The 19,215-nt window shown below is 41.0% G+C and overlaps 1 protein-coding gene across 2 annotated transcripts in view; it reads right to left on the reverse strand.

Moving 5' to 3' along the window:
* Positions 1-19,215, reverse strand: part of LOC124615854 (pyruvate dehydrogenase phosphatase regulatory subunit, mitochondrial-like) — a 168,754-nt gene that overhangs the window by 18,148 nt on the left and 131,391 nt on the right. Inside the window, exons 13-15 of one of the 2 annotated variants that reach the window (XR_006979814.1) lie at positions 8,576-8,897; positions 8,164-8,483; positions 3,728-4,052 (exon numbers count right to left, since the gene is read on the reverse strand). Coding sequence is in view for 1 of the 2 variants with exons in the window: in XM_047144013.1 (XP_046999969.1) it covers positions 8,164-8,483; positions 8,576-8,897 (642 nt within the window). In the remaining variant the exon portion in view is untranslated. The remainder of the gene's footprint in view (positions 1-3,727; positions 4,053-8,163; positions 8,484-8,575; positions 8,898-19,215) is intronic. The other variant, XM_047144013.1, reaches the window with a different exon arrangement.

The following is a 19,215-nucleotide window of genomic DNA, read 5'->3' on the forward strand; positions in this document are numbered from 1 at the left end:
CATCTATAGCCAGTTATTCAAAGTTTTTCCATAATGCCCCAATATATGATCACCTGGGATGTGTCACTGAGCACGCCACTACTGATTTGTTATAAATTATCTGAGCCACTGTAAGGAATGCCAATGACACAAGAACATGCCATAATTACCTCCAGGATATCTGTTACCAATTCCACCTGCAGCAGCATCATTCCACTGGATCTTAATCGACTTCTTGTGAGGAATCACAATGTCAAAAAACTAGGATTGGTGGATGACATTCTGCAATGAGTACTTCACCCATTGCACTTTGTGTAACTGTGATTCTTAAAGCTGTGATCATGTTTGATGTGACAATCATAACCCCCTACATCAAGCAGAATTTTGCACAAAACAAAGTTGCTACAAGCAACTTATTACCCTAACACCATTTACACAAGTAGGCTTCCAAAAGAAAAAGAAAAGTTCAGTAGCATTTATTGACATCACACCAGCATATGACACTGTGTGGCTGGATGGTTTAATGTATAAATTAAATCAAACCATTTCAAGCTCAAATATCACAGCAATAATTGAAATGATGCTAATGTTCTTTTCAAGTTAGCATCAGAGAAACTATAAGTAAATCCTATACCACAAGCCCCACATTTATTTAACTGTACACCAGTGACATAGTCACAATTGGTTCTATAAAGTTTAGCTATGCAAATAAGCTAGAGACAGCAAATCAAAGCAACAAATTCAAGGAAAGTGAACAATACTGAAGCCCGTGTGTGGAGTTGGGCTGTCAGAGAAGTAACTAAAACACAACTTTTGGGCCATATCACATCCTTCGTCATTTGTCATTAGTCACATACAAAGTCGAGGATTATGACCCTTCATCAAGAAGACAAAAATGCAAAGACATCATCGATGTCCTCCATATGAAGCCCTACTACAGTCCTAAGGGACAGCTTGATAATGTGACTTCTCATTCAAGGAACCTGAAGACCTACTTGACAAATGTGAAGCTTCAATGGGAGGGACAAGCTTCGATGGAAGGGACTATCTTCAATGCTCATAGTTGAAGAGGATGTGACAAAACTGCCAAAATGCAAGGATCCACCAGCACCAGTACCCCTGATACGATCTAGATCCAGAGTGTTGTGGTCAGCTCGAATGAGGACTTCTTAACCACCAGGTTACTCTTTTTCCAAGAGAAGAAGTAATGTTGCGGGCTGTGCTGCATGTAATGTAGAGTTTCTGCTGCTGACTAGCATACTACAAATCAACAGGTCAAATCTGGCCACCAGCAGTTACTTATTATCTAGTATTGATCATTTCTGGAAGATTTTCAAAATTTCATATGTTTGTGATGTATGCAATTTCTCAAATACTTTATGTTTGTATAAGTAGTAGCAATCTCTGTCCAAGACTTCAGTTCAGTTCTGTCTGTACATTGGGGTGTTCTTAATAAACGTACTGTCAGTGCTAACTGTTGAACTACAATGATGACCCTGCTTTTGGATTTGTACCTAACTGTGGTTACAATGTGACAATGTGCTACATGACTACAAGTAGCAAATTGTTACTTTGGTGCTTTGACGAAGCAAGCTGGGATATTTTTACTTCCCCTCTTGTTTTCCCATCTGCCTCTTTACAATTCATTTTACCATTAACATTCATGACTATAATCTGCATTTCCATAAAAGAGAAAGGTTGGCCATCAGTTTTAAAGAATATAACACCAGATCTAATTTTGTGCTTAGTTTTATGTATGTAATTGATTTTCTAATTTATTTCAACTATTCCTAGTTAGTATCTTTTATTGCAAGGTAAAATCAGTATGGTAATTGTTTCATAACTTAAATTCTATTGTTGACATATAAACAAATATAAATTCTGACCTAATTATAAACATTTGGAGGAACAACTAATAGTATTCTTAAATGGTCTATCTGGATCTATTTGAAAACATTTTGGCACAGCCAACCCTTAATTAATTCCAAAATAATTAACAGATTTGTCAAAAGTATTGTTTGCATAATAATATTTGTTAATTTCATGATTTATACAAATAATTCGGCCTAATTCTTGTTGTAGAAGAAACTGTTAAAAAGGAACGAATTTTTTGATGTATTCAGTTAATCTAACAAGCTAAGTTTTAATTGTAATATCTGTAAATTAAACATCAACCAGTGTGTAGTTTCAGTACCTATTATTGTGAGGATACATAAGGGCCCAATTTCTGGTCCTGAGACAATCAGTCCACGGCTGAGTTTCAGATGAGGAACCTGTATTGATTAGAACAACAACAATGCATCTGTGAAATAAATGTAATACAATTAGACCGTGTGTTAAAACAATGACATTGTCTGTTCCATTGGTACCTTTTTATTCTTCAAGAAATGTGGACTATGGGGTTAGGCTTTTACTGCTTGTAAATGTTCAACAGGAAACAGTTGTAGCAGTATGTGGGTGTTCGCCTGCAACCTATTAATGAGGCTTATGGAAAGTTTAACAATAGTGTACTGGCCATATAACTCTGTATTATTGGGGGGCTGTGAACAGTAAAAGTAAAGTACAGTGAAATGCAAATGTGCACCTGTTGGCTACATCATTTGGTGTTGTACTTCCACACCCCATTTTTGAGCCAGTGTAGCAACACAGTACGTCAACACCGAGGACAATTAACAAAGAAATAAACCAGGCGAATCGTCACAGTGCATCTTAGTCATGTCTTGCTAGTCTTCTAAGACTTACAATACTTAATCACATTGTTGCAAAACTATTAAATGGATTTTAAAAGTTTCTAACACGTTTAATATTCAAATAAATATTGGGCCTATATCCAGACTGGCTGCAACCTCGAAATTTATTTGAACATGTTAAATGAAACTACACAAGATATATTAAGTAGCATGTAGCAAAGTTTTTATTACAGTTGTTCTCCAGGATTAAAATATTTGCTATCAACCCATTGCCGGTAACCATTTCCATGCAACTTCTTAGCTGAGATTGCTATAAAAACTTTATTATAGATAACCAGTTTTGGTAAAACTAAGTTGCCATCTTCAAATCTCCATACAGATTGCTACAAACATCTTGTGTCACACAAAATCATACCATTGAATTTCCAGGTATACAATACATAAAATGAGTAATGCATTGGCATGTCAAAGTTAAAATTACTATGCATATCACAATTTACTAAAACATCATTCCCATAACATAACATGCCATGCTTACCAGGGCGTCAAAGGACCTTTTGCTTCCAGTGATCCAATGTTGGCAAGAACTTATCATATTCTTTGATATCCGTGCATGTACCCTACAATTTTTGTGTTGTTTTTTTATGTTGATTTTAGAATATTCTGATTGCTAAAGAACAACTTTTGTCCCTTCTTGTGTTAGTGAACACTGCTCCTATTGTTTATGTTTTGTCAGTTAAAAAGAATACACTCCACTTCTGCCATGAACATTACCAGCAAGTAAAATATATTATTCTATCACAAAAACCATTTGCCAATGATTGGTGCTGTTCAAGTTGTACTATTCAATTGCTGGTTATCTAATAGACTAAGGTGCTGCTATTTATGGAAGCATGCATATGCTTATGCAGGTTACATTTGTGAAAGCCAGTTTAATATTCTTTCTTGGATTCTCCCACATACACCACCATGTAGGTAGCTAGAGAGGTCTAGAATTATAAAGTATATAAGCACCCATAATTTATAGCAGGAATAACTCTATATTTATGTTCCAGTACCTTTTTGGTTCCCATTTTTCTGCCAGCAAGTTAAACAGTGTTGCACCATGGTGCAGAACTGCAGTACCAAAATACAGGATTCAACACTGACAATTGTTTAATTTCCTTGTGTAATATTTATTTGGCTTTAGCATTTGCATAATTAATGATTAATCAGGAACTAGTTTATACTTTGAGCCACATTTATCTGATCAAATCCCTTCATTCCTCCCTCTGGTCCCCTCCTTGTCTCCGTTCATGTGTTCTTAAACCAGAGTCTTTACTCTCTCCGAAGTCTTGTGCAGTACAGCTTCCTTTGTTTCTAAATCAGTTATCTTCAGTGGTCCTATAATGCCAGATACATAAAAAAGAATGCACCTCACATACAAAAGAAATTTCCCTGTGAGTAATTTTACATGTTTTAACAAACATTTTAAGGAAGTGGTCATTGAGAGATGTGTTATCATAATGCTGTTAATGTTCCATTCTGTCTTATGGCACATTTTGATACACACTTTCAAAGAATTTCGACAGAGACAGATTAAGTAGAATCATTAACTGAACTTCATTATCACAATAAGTACAAATAACTATAAAGTTCAATACCAAAATGAAACTTCAGTATATTTAGAGGGGAAGCTGTAATCAGTAAAGACGTCATCAACCTGGAAGTTGGTTTTAACCAAACAACATTTTAGTAACCATTCTGCTATTGGAAGAGGTATGCATTTGTCTTCTGGCAAACTGTGGAATGACTCTGCTGTCCTCTCTTTAGGGCTGAGTGACTCTGAACCCTAGTGGACCTTGTCATTTTAGATACACACAGCAAGTAAACTCACAAAAAATATCAGATAATGAATCCTATAATTGACCAGGAGTTAAATCCCACAGCCTTTCACTTTGACTCTCAGGCATCTAGAGAAAGATGAAGCAAAATGATATGTGGCAGTTATCGACTGCAAGAGTTGACCGCCTCATCTCTGAGAACGAACTTCTTTGAAAACTATTGATCACAATGTGTTCCAAACTCTGTATTCGAGCGGATGTGTTTGTACCGGCATGATCACATTAAAGTTAATTCATTGTAAACAAGCGAATACTTAATGTTGGGTTCGATATCACCGTACGTAACATCTCAATCCCCACACTGGTGACTCCGACGCTCGCGAACGCCGCATACGACGCCAGAAATGTGTACTGGAACATCGCCATTGACAAACAATGCAGCAACCCTTTGTCGGATTTCTACGTCCATCGACTTCACATCGCGCTGCATCTGGATGCAGTGTACAGGAAGTGTAATTAGTGTGTAAATTCCCGACCCTTGTGTAAATCGTGCTTTTTGGTAACTTTCGTCACCTTCTCACACATCGACAATGTGACCGAGGCGCACACGTCGTCCATCGAAACCCACTCAACGCATCGGTAATTTCACTTCCGGACAGTGCAGTGCTCCTTCACCAATTAATTTGGAGAATTTTGACTTTCTGTTGTGTAACGAATTAACTTTGTGCAGTGCTTCGACATCGGGCAATCATGCCAAACAATGGACTGTAACAAACGGGGACTATGTTGCAAATCCCAGTTTGCACGAACTCCGAACTACGGCTAAATTGCATGCCTGGTGAAATTCACAGGAACAATATCATCAAGGACATCCGATCAACGACAATGCAACAATTACACCGACAACAATGCCGGCTGTTTCTCAGTGCAACACTCGACATGCCACGCCTCCCTCTACACAGCACCCGAGCCGCACCGACTTTGCTCGACCGCTACTGACAGCGACGTCACGGCCGCCGCCTGCTGGCTCACTGACCTCGACCCAGTCAAAACAAACAGCTGCGGGACATACGTTGCTGCTGCGGCTACCGCACCCGCATCTTGTCAACAACTCGCCGACACTACGCACGCTTACCGTCCGGCCGTTCACTACTCGATCGCGCCCGCAACTTGTTCACCCACCCCAGAAGACGATTTCAGTCGTATCAATGCTTCATACAGAGTGAATGTGTTCTCACTCCGCTGAGTACCGAGTTTCACATTCGTGATCGCACACACGATCTCTTCTCCTCAAACTGTTACGCCAACACTGTGCCGCCAACCTTGTCTTGTATGCCAGGTTACACTTTGACAGAGACAGATTCTGATTTCGACCCCATCTTACTCAGTGATACACAGCAGACTGCTTCACAACATACATTTTCGCCTGAACAACTGCAACAGCTACGTGAGCAAATTACGACATACAACTTGTTGGTACAAGATCAGTTACACATGCTGCAGCCAACACCGTCCGAGCAAGACATGCAACGAGATGCTCCTATCATTGTTCCGCCTCCAACTGCTTCCGATCCTTCGCCATTACTACCAGCTACAACTAATACCCTGACGATCACGCTACATGGATCTATGTCCCAGATGTCACAACTGTCATCATCACGCCACCTCAAGTGGAAATTCTACATTACTGACGTGATACAAGCAACTTATTTACGCTGCTGCCACGTTTCCTTGGTAGTTCCAGACACTTCATTTCTGTACCACGGCATAGCAAGCCACATTCCAGTGCCGCTTGCTTTGCCACCCTCTTCACCACCTCCGAAATGTTCGACCAACACATCTGCCATTTCTGCTTTGACGAGTGAGCATCTTTCCGTTCCGACACATGACCGTGCAGCAGTTTCGCACGAGCAGCTTGCAGTCTTACGACTCGACCGCAGCACTGACAGCAACAGCACACACGCAACTCCAGTTCCATCAAACTGTGTCGCCTCTCTGCCACGGACCAGTAGACTTCTTCACATTCACATTATGTCTCATCGCCTTCCTGCTCCAACCATGGTTTCGCCAACCACGTCTGCCTTCCACCACCTCTCGCCATCGCCATGCCTCATGCACAGGGCTCACGGCCACGCCCCTCAACCTTCGATAATGGCTGTTTCACACATCAAAACATCGACACTGTCAACTCCGCTTGGAACATCCTACCGCTGTAACACACTCACCATCCACGGACTCTGAGGTGACACTTCCGTCTACACCGAAGTCATCCGCCACCAAGGTCAGCCATGTGCAGCTTGCTGTTTTCTCCCCTACTGTGACATCAAGCACCTCTATAACTCCGTCATTACCGTGAGTGTTGCTCATCCGGCATCTCTTACGCAACCTGTTAAGCCACAGAATGCTTGTTCCTTTATGTCACACGGCCAATAACAAACTGTTACCGGACACGTTGCACTTACTGTGGCACTCGCCGGCAAATACTTTGGCAATACATCGCATCACATCTTCGGCGCGCTCCGCGCCTTTGATCGGATCAAAACCCCACTGCACCGCACGGCCTCGGCACGACGATGTTCTCCCCACCGACACGCCGCCGCCTTCTGCTCCCACCATGCCATCAGCAGCATAGCACGGTCAATCTGTGGACACCTTCCGCGCCTCCTTCCCTCCGCTGGTCGTGCCTACCGAGACATCGAGAAACGGTCCGATCGTGCCTCACACTAGCGCCTGCCACGACACAATTGGTCACGCCCACCTGTGCCTTCAGCCTGCCGGGTGCACGCACACTTCTCATCATCCTTATCGTGCTCCGCACTACCGGCGGGGGCTCTGTGGCGGTTATCGACTGCAAGAGTCGACCGTTTCATCTTTGAGAATGAACTTCTTTGAAAACTGTTGATCTCAGTGTGTTCCAAACTCGGTATTCGAGCGGATGTGTTTGTACCAACATGATCAAAATAAAGTTAATTCACTGTAAATGAGTGAATACTTAATGTTGGGTTCGATATTACTGTACATAACATCTCGATCCCCACAGATAATTGAAAGGTATGACTCAAGACTCAATCTTCCCCACCCTCACAGCTTCACTTCTACCAGTATCTCTCTATTACTTTATGAACTTCAAGGCAGGTCTCCAACATATACTGCTAGACTAGAACTCTTGGAAGTAGGGCTATCCTGGAGAAATGACATCCACAGTATAGGTGCTGTTTCCAGAATGATTCTTTTACTTTGTAGTGGAACCTCAGCTGTTTTACAACTCTGTGGCAGACTAAAACTGTTTGCCAAACTGGGACCTGAACTAAGACACTTGACTTTGGTGGGAAATGCTATTAGCTATTGGCACAAACATGACCCATATTGACAGTTTCATTTCTGTCTGTATCTCTCTCCTACTTTCTAAAACCAATGCACACTCTGCTGCAAAGCTAAGACATTTTTCTGCAATATCCTTTCTTTTATGAGGGATAGTCCTAAACTCATAGGGCTGTTTCTATGGAGTGTGGAAACTTGGAGAGATGAGCTGGAAGAATTTCAGTTGTGAAGGTGGGTTGCAAATAGTACCTGGATAACTTAGTCAGTAAGAACATTTTCAGCAAAAAAGAGGATTGCAGTTTTGATTCTCATCAATAACTGTTTTACAGCAATTACTATATGGTACTTACCCTGCTGACGTGACAGTCCCAACAAATTCATTATTTCTGTACAGTGGTTCACCGCCCCATGGCCATACATGTTTATCGGGATCGATATCCTCCAGTACAAACAAAACAAGCCTTTTTGTCACACCCTGCTCCTTCTGACGCTGAAGAGCAAATTTTCCAATGAAGTACTCTTTATCAAGCTTTACCCGGTAACCACTTCCTGCTTCAAATGGCGTCACTAGACTTGTGAGCTCTTCTCCCCAAAATGGAATAAACCTCTCAATCCTCATGAAACGCTGTGTCAAGCAACCAACATCTCTTGCACCATAGTCATGTCCAATCTACAAGAAAAATATTTATTCTAATGTCATCACTATATATTTTCAATTAGAAACAATTTTATGACAAATTTAGTGACAGTGCTTTCACTTACCATCATCAGTTGCTCATATACATGCAAAGCATATTCTGATGGAACATAGAGACAATATCCTGGCTCTCCTGTGTGTGTGAATGCCATTACCATAACATCTGATGCATACCCAACATTAATTTGTTTGTATGTAAAAGGATGAAGATTCACATCAGAGTTTGACAGTTCTGCCATCAGGTCAGGTGCCTTAGGCCCAACAACATTTATGACTGTGTACATCGATGTGAGATCAGAAATTCCTACACTTCGATTGGCAGGAAGATGTCGACGCATCCATTCAAATATCCTTGTCTGTTGACTAGTTGGTGACACCATGAAGTAGCTGAAGAAAAAAGAACTGATTGTAACCAAAGTGTTGGTTGTTACGTGCTAACTTCCAATAATTCATTGTATAACTGTTTTCGGCTAAAAGACTTTACTTGTACTGCAGAAATAGTAAAGACACCAAAATCTGCATCCTGCACATTGCAGGAAGGCCATGTAATGCAGTAACTCTGCTACTGAACACAATGAAGGATTTGGTAGTACTTACTCCCCACTCCTCCTTTGCAGCATTAGTGTACATTACATTAATTCTATGGATCCTACAGAGAGCAGATACTGGGCTGCAGGAAGAGGTTTGACTATAGCCATTCATGTGAACAGAGAACTTGTTATTTGTCCTGTCCCACGTACCACATTTTATGTGAGCATGAAAGCTAACAAGCCATCTGCCCACATTAATGGCTACAGTCACACTGTGTCCACGAGACAGCTGGACCAGTGGTCACTGATCATGGCACACACCATAAGGCACTTGTCTTCAGTGACTACTTCATAGCTTGTGCCATCTGAATTCTTCGCACCAACAATGCCGTTTCTGAATTGCACAGATGGGAACTCTCTCTGTAACATATCCTTCATTCTTATGATTCTCCTGACCTCAACCTTTACTAGTCCCTGTCCTCCACCTACCTATGCCCTTTCCTGTTCTACACCAGCCCTGCCATGCCTCTAACACACCAGTGCACCTGCATAGTGCTTTTCTCTTCTCTACTTTTCTCCTCTCCTCTTTACCTTCTGCATGACCCCTGATGCTGCACCTACCAGTAGACTATCCTTTTACATCCTGTCACACTCCCACAGCCAACAGCATTTTCTTCCACCCCTACCCTGTTATCCCTCTCTCTTCCCACCTCTTCTGTATCTCTGCTGCCCACCCCAGCAAAGATCACTGTTAGCCTGAGACACAGTCACAGTCGGGCCTTAGTGCCCGGAGATGACAATGTGTGTGTGTGTGTGTGTGTGTGTGTGTGTGTGTGTGTGTGTGTATGAGCACGCGTGCGCGCATGTGCACATGTGTGTGTGCATGCGTGTATATGTGACCCAAAATCTAAAAAATGCAGAAGCGATAGAATCATCAGCATTAGTAGCAAAACACACAAAAAATGCTGGGAGTTTGCAGAAACAAAAGTGGATAGTGAAGTGAATGACAAGAAAATTATAGCTCCTCGTCATCAAAACAATTTTTTGGAGGAAGACAAGAAAAATGAGAAGGCTCCAAGGTAAGAAGTACTCAGTGTTTCTCAGTGATCCACCAAAATATCCAGTCTATAAGAAATAAAGTGCAACAGCTAGATGTGGAACTGCAGACTACTGACAGCTCACTTGTTTGCATAACAGAACATTGGTGTAGGGGATCTGAAATTACCCTTGTAGCTCTAAGTTCATGTAATCTAGCATGCCATTATAGTAGAACCACTGTGAGGGGTGGTGGATCATGTAATGGAAGAGATTATGTACAAAGTTAGAGGTGACATTATTTGATTAAGTGAAGAAAAACATGTAGAAATAGAGATACGAACATGTAGAAATAGAGATACGAAAGCCACATATGTTCCAAAGACTACCGTATTTACTCGAATCTAAGCCGCACTTTTTTATCCGCTTTTTGTACTCCAAAAAACTGCCTGTGGCTTAGAATCGAGTGCAGAGTAAGTGGAAGTTTTGAAAAATGTTGGTAGGTGCCACCACAACTAACTTCTGCCGTCGAATATATGTAGTGCTACACAGGCATGCTTTGCAGGCACAAAGATAAATACTGGCGCCAAAACCTCTGCGCCAATAAATAAATTAAAAGAAAAGGTAGAAGAATGTAAACATTATGCCATGTATTCTTTCATATTTGCTGCTATCTCATTTAAATCCTGTCTGTCTAATAAACTAGCAAACTAGAGTGAGACACCAGCAAGCGCGGAAGAATATACGTATCATGTCATTATTATATTCGTATTATTCTTATGCTGGTTAGTGATACAGTCAGAAAGGAAACACTGCAACTGACTAGATTTTTAAATCTAAGATGACTCTAATTTCTATGAAGAATGTTATGTACTAAACAGGCGTCTGCAAGGATTTTCAAACGGAGAAAAATTATCGCTAAACTCTCATTCAGAACATCTATCATATGCAGTCTATTATTTGGTTCTTGTTCATCATTATCAAAGAAAGCAGCAGTGTAAGTAATAACAAATAACAGTCTCTTGTCATTCTTTCGCTTATGTGACAATTCCTCTCTTCTTTTTATTGTAAGTGGCGGTAGCACGCACAAAAGCAAGCCATGCCTCAAGCGGCGACAGGTCATAATCACTCATTATCAGAATGCGACAAACAATGCATGACACAGTACAATAATGCATTTTCAGCTTAGAGTGACGTAAACACCTATAACAAAGAGAACGGCACTGATTTGATTAAAGCAAAATAAGCGATCGATTCAAACCAGACAAAACGTTTGAAAAAGGAGGGGTGCCCTTATAAATACGGACTGAGTGCCTGACACATACCAATGGCTACTTGATAAAGCTTAAATGTTGAGCTTGCGACTCGAACCAAACTACTGTAGCTGTATCTTCATCCATTCGACCAAAATTGTGTCTCATGTTACAATGGACCAACTTTGTTTCAATTTGGAGGTGCAGTCTAAAACTTTGCTCTCCCCCTTGAATTTCGAATCTCAAATTTCAGGTGCGGCTTAGATTCGGGAAAATTTTTTTCCCTTGCTTTCGAGTCTCATTTTTCAAGTGCGGCTTAGATTCGAGTAAAAACGGTAACTGTACTTTGTATTTACCATTCTCCCAGTGGTGACACAGCTACATTCATAGCGAAACTAATCCAAGTATCGGACCTTCTTACTAATCCTATCGGCAAAATTCTCATTTTTGGAGATTTAAACATCAACAAATTGAACCCAGATGGGCTCTGCAACACATTTCTGAACATTATGTACAGCTATAGAACATCACCACTGGTAAGGGTAATTAAGCATTCAGCATCAGCATCAGCCATTGACTGGAGAAAGAATGAGTAACCAGGCCCTTTCAGATCATTCCAGTCAGCTCTTAAAATTAAACATAGCTGCAGAAAACAAAACCAAAATACTCACATACAGAACAGCCTTCTCTAAGCAAAAAAGGGTTGAATTTACCATGTGAACGAGCAATGGAACATGGGAAGCAGTGCACATGGAGACTAGTACAGACAGGAAGTTTTCAAAGTTTCTACCAAAATTTAAATTCAGGTTCGAAGAAGTGTTTCCAAAAGTACTACAAGGCACTAAAAGACAAAACAAAAGCAACTGGCTGACCAATGGGATGAGGAAGTCCTCTGTAACACTCAAACACCCCAGCAACATAAAAACAACCAAAATGACCCCGCATTTCAAAAATACTACTAAACATACCTAAACATGTGTATGAAAGTTTTACCAACATCAAAAAAGTCTGAAAATGATAAAATTCTAGGAAAGGCAGAAAACAAAATAAAAGTGGCCTGTAATGTCACCAAACAGGACAAAACAGATAAATGTACAATTACAGCACAACGGTATCACAATTAATGGTCCAAAAAAAATTGCAAACGTTGCAAATCGATATTTGGGCTACATAGCTACCACGCTAAAAAACAAATTTGACAAAATACAGCCTGTACAAACACTGAATTATGTTCCAAACACCATGATGCTGTGGCCCACCACTTCAGAAGAAATAAGTAATGTTGTTCAGAACCTAAAAAATAAAACCTCAGCAGGTATAGATGAGGTATCTGTGTGCTTAGTGAAGAATGTGTACACAGTATCAAAGAGCCTTTGGCACACATCATAAATGAATCATTCACCACATGTTGCTTCCCAGAGGTACTGAAGCATGCAAAGGTCCTGACCCTACATAAGAAAGGAGACCGCAAAAATATAGAAACTTATCTCGTTACTCTAATCATTTTCACAAGTAATGGAAACCATAATGAAAATTAGTCCCATTGGGTACCTAACAAAGCATGATCTTCTGTGTAAAGAACAGTTTGAGTTCAGGCACACAATCAGCTATAGCTCATTTTACAAATGTTTTTCTGGAAGCACTATATAAAGGATGCATCTTCCTTGGCTTCAGCAAAGCTTTTGATACAGTACATCATACAGTTCTGTTAAATAAACTAGAAGCTCTAGGTATAAGATGGGTATCAAATAAGTGGTTTTGTTCATACCTACAAAAACAAGAGTGCCACAATTAGAGATCTCTCAAATGAACCCCAACCATACTGTAAAATACCTTTCAGACCCAGTGTAAGTTAACATGGGAGTCCGCCAAGAAAGTGTGCTTGGCCCATTACTCTTCTTGGTGTATATCAATGATTTCCCCCAGTGTGTCAAACACGACGAAACAGTACTGTTTGCTGATGACAGTTAACATTTTGATCAGTGAAACATCATCAAGTGTGCTAAAGGACAAAACTGAAGAAACGCTCATGCTTGTATGCAGATGGGTAGACAACAGCAAATTAACTTTAAAAAACAGTATTAGTTTTCACATTGGCAGGAAACTGAAAAATACTCTTTAAAAGTGAAAGATGAGCTCACAGAATGTGTATCACAAACCAAATTTCTATGGATGGATGTTGACGCACAACTAAAATGGACTGAGTATGTTACTACCCTCAGGAAATGAGTAGCTTCAGAATGCTTTGCACTGAGAATAATAAATTCTGTATGTAGTAGCTCATGCACCAGAACAACATGTTTTGCAATACATTCATTCTGTGATGCATTATGGGATAATGTTCTGGGGTACAAATGAGAAGAACAGGCAGACAATTTCGAAGTTACAAAAAATAGCTGTATGGATTATGATAAAAGGTAGCAAGAGATATCACTGCACTGAGTTGTTTAAATCTAAGGGAATCTTGAGTGGTCCATGTGAGTATATTTTGTGAACAGTGATCCACATTAAAAAAGACATTGATCATACCCAACAAACAGGTCTCTACATGAACATGGAACCAGATCCAGCCACCACTTACATCTCAAGAGAAAAAACAAAACAAAAAACCAAAATAGTGTGGTATATAATTGAATTAAACTACACAATAAACTACCACAAGAGATTAAAGTGAAATATATGCCTTCAGGAATAAACTAAAAAATTTGTTGTTAGAAAAGTGTTTTTATACCTTAAAGGATCATCTAATATAATGTGCAAATTTGGTGAAAATTGTGTGAATCATCAATTACTGAAATTAAGAGATATTTTACAGTACATCCAATAGACCAGTGAAATACAATGTGCAAATGGGTAACTCAGGAAGACAAGAAATGTATGTATCTATTTATGAGTGTAATTGTGTATGTTTATGTATCTCTGTGTATGTATTTTATGTACTTATCTGTTGACAACATCCATACAATTTACAGTGTCTGTGATTGGATAAATAAATAAATAAATTCATGGTCTCCTCTAGGTCATGAATAGAATCTATCCTCTTCATATTAGTTACAGTTGTGATACACCTGTAGTATTAACACAATGTTTCTTCATTATTATTGTTACAGGCCTATAACTCTTTTTCTTTATTTCTTCTCCAGGTTGTCAATTCTTCAAGAAGGTAGACTATGGTATACCATCTCATGACTCTGGTGATGGCCAGTGATGTTTTCCTTTGTTGTTATTCTCTAAAGCATTACTCTACTCAGAGTCCTTTTTTTTCTTACCTGCATTTTTTCATCTCTTTCCAAACCACACATGCTCTGACATCTGAGCCACACTGTATCAATGGTCTCACTCAAATACAACACACAACTATATGATAATTCAGATTGTGGGTGCAGAATCACATGCCCCAAATTCTTCCTGGTGGCAATTGTAATTATTCCTACAGATTACATTTCCTCACTACTTTCACATGTTATTTTCCACACCTACATGTGCCATGCCCCATGACCTTGTGAATCTTGACATAACTGCCCCCCCCCCTCTTTTCTCTTAACCCAAAAAGTGCATACTTCCATACCTCATCCATTCCAGCCTCTGTCCCACATTTTTGTACTTTTTTCAATATCTGTATGTGTTTGTTTATGTTTTTATATATTTGCACATATTTTTTGTGTATTTTAATGTATTTGTACATATTTGTGCATATTTTCACATATTTGTGAGTATTTTTACACTTATTTTCTGTTAGCCAGCTCCCCTCACAACCAACTAAGGCCTTCATTTCTACCTCATTTCCTATTTTCCCAACACCATCCCTTCCATGATGGACCTCTGTTCCATCTTCCTGCAGCAATTCAGAAAAGTATCTCTTTTCCTGGCTAAAACCCAGCCCCAAATTGTGTTCCTTAAATGTTGACTAAACCATGGAATCCCCCCCCCCCCCTCCCCCAAATGGCCTAACCATATAAATTCACTTCTCTGGCTCCCATCTCCCCTCTCATGATGAACCATATAAATTCGTTTCTCTGGCTCCCATCCCTCCTCTCATGATGGCCTTCATCTTTTCAGATTCTGTCAGCCCCTGTCCCTTACAAATCTGATACTGTGAAAACACATCTTCACAGCAGAGACATCCCAGAACCACCTCTGCTCCCTTCACAAGATACTACTACTGTGGAATGCCTACTACATACATTACATCTCTGAAACTGAATACATTGCACTCTAGTACCTGGAAGAGGATTCCAGACACTAACTACATAAGTTACCCAGCCTGCTGATATCCTACTGCTGTCTTGGGGCACCACTATCTAAACCCTAGCCAAGCCACAGTGTTCCTCCTTCTCAGCCCCTCACAGCACCCAGACCCTGCCAACCGGATCTTTTCAAATTGCCACGTCCACAAAACTCCCACCCAACATTCCACTAAATACAGAGCCAAAACAATCCCAAAACACTCTTTTAACCTCTGCACCAAGATACTTTGCCCCACAGAAGTTTCAGTCCCATCCAAAAGGCCACAACTTCAACCCAGCATCCAAATTTAACCATGTTGGATTTTCAGAAACCTATTCTCCTTGTCCGGATCCAGGCAATGTAAACAATTCTTTGTCACCAAACTCACCATCCAAAGCCATCCTATTCCCAACATTGAACACTGCCTCTTCCAATTCATACAAACATCTAACAACGATCCTCCCTCTTCCCACATATCCCCCTTCCTACTGGTCATCTTCCACGAATTCCTTACCTCCAACTTGGCCTCATCATTCTTCCCCACATTTCCTCTTAAGAACACCAACCTTTTGGCAGAAGGAAGAAAAGCCATACACAGATTCAAAACAGATCCTGACCTAATTCATACTACCTGCAGATGAAAGGTTCCACCACTGTCATTGTGAATTGCAGATGAGGCTATGCCACTTGTCTGACACCTCTACCTATAAACTCGGCAAGAGTGACCCCATCCCAGAAGTCCAACATAACCTCCAATCCCAGCTTAAAGCCTTAGGTCCTTCCAGAACCTCTCCCTTGAATCCATTTCCCTCCTCATCCTTATAACACCTCACACATCCACCTTCTACATTCTTCCCAAAATTTACAAACCAAACTATTCTGAATGCCCCATTGTAGCTAGTTATTGTGTTCCCACTGAAAGAATTTTCATCCTCATTGACCAATACCTCCAACCAACTTCCCAAAATCTAGCCTCACATGTCAAAGATACACCTTCATAGACTCTCCACCATCCCCCCTCCTTTACCTCCTGGATCCCTACTCATCACTGTTGCAGCCACTCCCCTATACACTAATATCACTCATGTCCATGGTCTTGCCACTACTGAACATTACCTCTCCCAATGTCCTTCAGACCCCAAACCCATAATCTCATTCCTCATAAACATTACTAACTTTCTCCTAACACGTAAATGACTTCTCCTTTGAAGGAAAGGTATACAAACAAATCCACACTACAGCCATTGGAACCCAAATGGTGCCCACCTATGCCAAACTGTTTATAGGCCATCTACAAGAAACCTTCCCAGCCTCCCACAACCTCAAACCCCTGGTTTGGTTCAGGTCCATTGATATCTTCATAATCTGGACTCAGGGCCAAGACACCCTACCCTCACACCTGCAGCAGTTCAGTACCTTCTCTCCCATCTGCTTCACCTGACCCTCCTCAACCCTGTGTGCCAGCTTCCTGGATGTAGACCTCCTCTCTGGTGGCTCCATTCACACCTCTGCCCACATTAAACCCATCAACCATCAACAGCAGCTGCATTTCAGCTGCTGCCATCCCTTCCACACCAAAAAGCCCTCTCATCCAGCCTCAACGGGTATGGCATACCTGCAGTGATGAGAACTCCCTTGCCCAGTATGCTGAATGCCTCACAAAGTCCTTCACAGACAGGCACTATCCCCCAGAACTATTCCGCAAACAGATTTTCTGTGCTATATCCCGACACACCCCTAATCCTCCCACCACCTGCAAGAACAAGCTACAAAGGAGCACTCCTTCGTCACACCCATCACCATCCTGGACAGAAACAACTGATTCACTTCCTATGTCAGAGCTTTGATTATCTTTCATCAGGCCCTGAAATAAGGGACATCCTATTCAAGAACCTTCCCACCCCTCCTAATTCCATTGTCTATCAAACCTCCACAACATCTTCATCTATCCCTACACCACACCCAACCCCAAACCCCTGCCATACGGATCATATCCCTGAGGAAGACTGAGTGCAACATGTGCCCAATCCACCCACACAGCACTTCCAACTCTATTTTATCACAAGTTTATCCTACTCCATCACAGGCTGGGCCACATATGGAAGAGGCTGGGCCACATATGGAAATCAACCATGTCATGTACCAGCTCTGCTGCAATCAATGCACAGCTTTTCATATTGGTATTACTACCAACCAGCTGTCCACTAGCATGAATGGCCAGCACCAAACTGTGACCAAGAGCAAAGTGCAGCACCCTGTGGCACAAAATGCACTTGAACACAACTTGCTAGATTTCAATTACTGCTTCACAACCCGGGCCATCCAGATCCTGCCATTTACCACAGCTTTTCTGAACTATGCAAATGGGAGTTATCCTTACAACACATTCTCCACTCCCAAAACCTTCCTAGCCTTAAACCACTGTCCCCACACCCTCCACTCAACAATTTCTGCTCCCTCTGTCCTGTCACCTCCTCCAGATTAATGTCCCCTCACTCTCATTGTATGCTGCTCTCTGCCAATGCACTCACCTGTCTTTCCCTCTTCTCTACTCCATTCCTTTTCCACTCTGTGTTTGCAATCCCCTTCCCCCATCCTGCCCCACAGCCTTGTTCTAGCACAGTCTAGTCCCTGCATACTCCATCAGGCAGTGCTAATTTACCTCCCCCCACAATACCCTGCTATCCCTCCCCCTACCCCACCCAACTCTGGATTGCAGCTACTGTTCAACATTACACATTGCATTCTGGCCAGAGCAGCCAGAGATAGCAGTGATGTGTGTGAGGTGTGCTTGCTGGGGTGAATGTGTGCCCCTTCTGAAGAAGCCTTTGGCTGAAAGATCATGTGTAACTGTCTTCTTGTTGTGTCTGTCTGCAACTCAGCATGTCTTCTTTGTCTTCTTTATGGTGAGAAACAATCTACCATTTTCATAAGATGTTGAACAACATCCCAGAGAAGGATGTTTCTGACAGTTCCAGATGGTTGTATGAACATTCTGTATGTTGTACTCAAGTGGGGTGGGGTCTATGTAGAATACCTGAGGCACTGAATCTTGCTGTCAGCTTTCTAAAGAATGATGGAACCTGTCCTTATTTTTTTACCTTCAAGCAGATGAAATGTAAGAAGTATTCTTAGTACACACAAGAGTTGCAGTTTGGGTTAATCTGCCCATAAAGCTTCCATTATTATGCAAATATCAGTGGCTTGCAAAGTATATGTTACTGAAATATAATTTTGATACACAATTATAGCCAGCTGTTAACAATTTCAAAAATTATAACCAGCTCTTAACAATTTCAGTCATTCTACTGTATGTCACAAAACTCTTTATTAACTACTAGCTTCAGTTACAGAAAACATCATCATTAGGTTTGAAGAGACTGACATAATTAGGTGAACTTCACAATGTTAGACATATTGTAAATGTACCACAGTAATTCTCTGTAGTTACAACAGTTATCCTCCACATTTCTGTCTAATTAAGTGAAACATGACAAACACTGCTAGCAAGCAGTGAGTAGCAGTCTATGCTATGGTGTAGTTGGCTACAGAAAAGGCATTGGGAATCCACTACCTACCACAGCCAAGGTCACTACTCACCACAGTGGCACTACAGCATTCAAAGACAACTTTGTAAGTTGTGCATGTTTGAATGTGTGT

Source organism: Schistocerca americana, chromosome 5 (assembly GCF_021461395.2).
Source record: "Schistocerca americana isolate TAMUIC-IGC-003095 chromosome 5, iqSchAmer2.1, whole genome shotgun sequence".
Classification (NCBI taxonomy): Eukaryota; Metazoa; Arthropoda; class Insecta; order Orthoptera; family Acrididae; genus Schistocerca; species Schistocerca americana.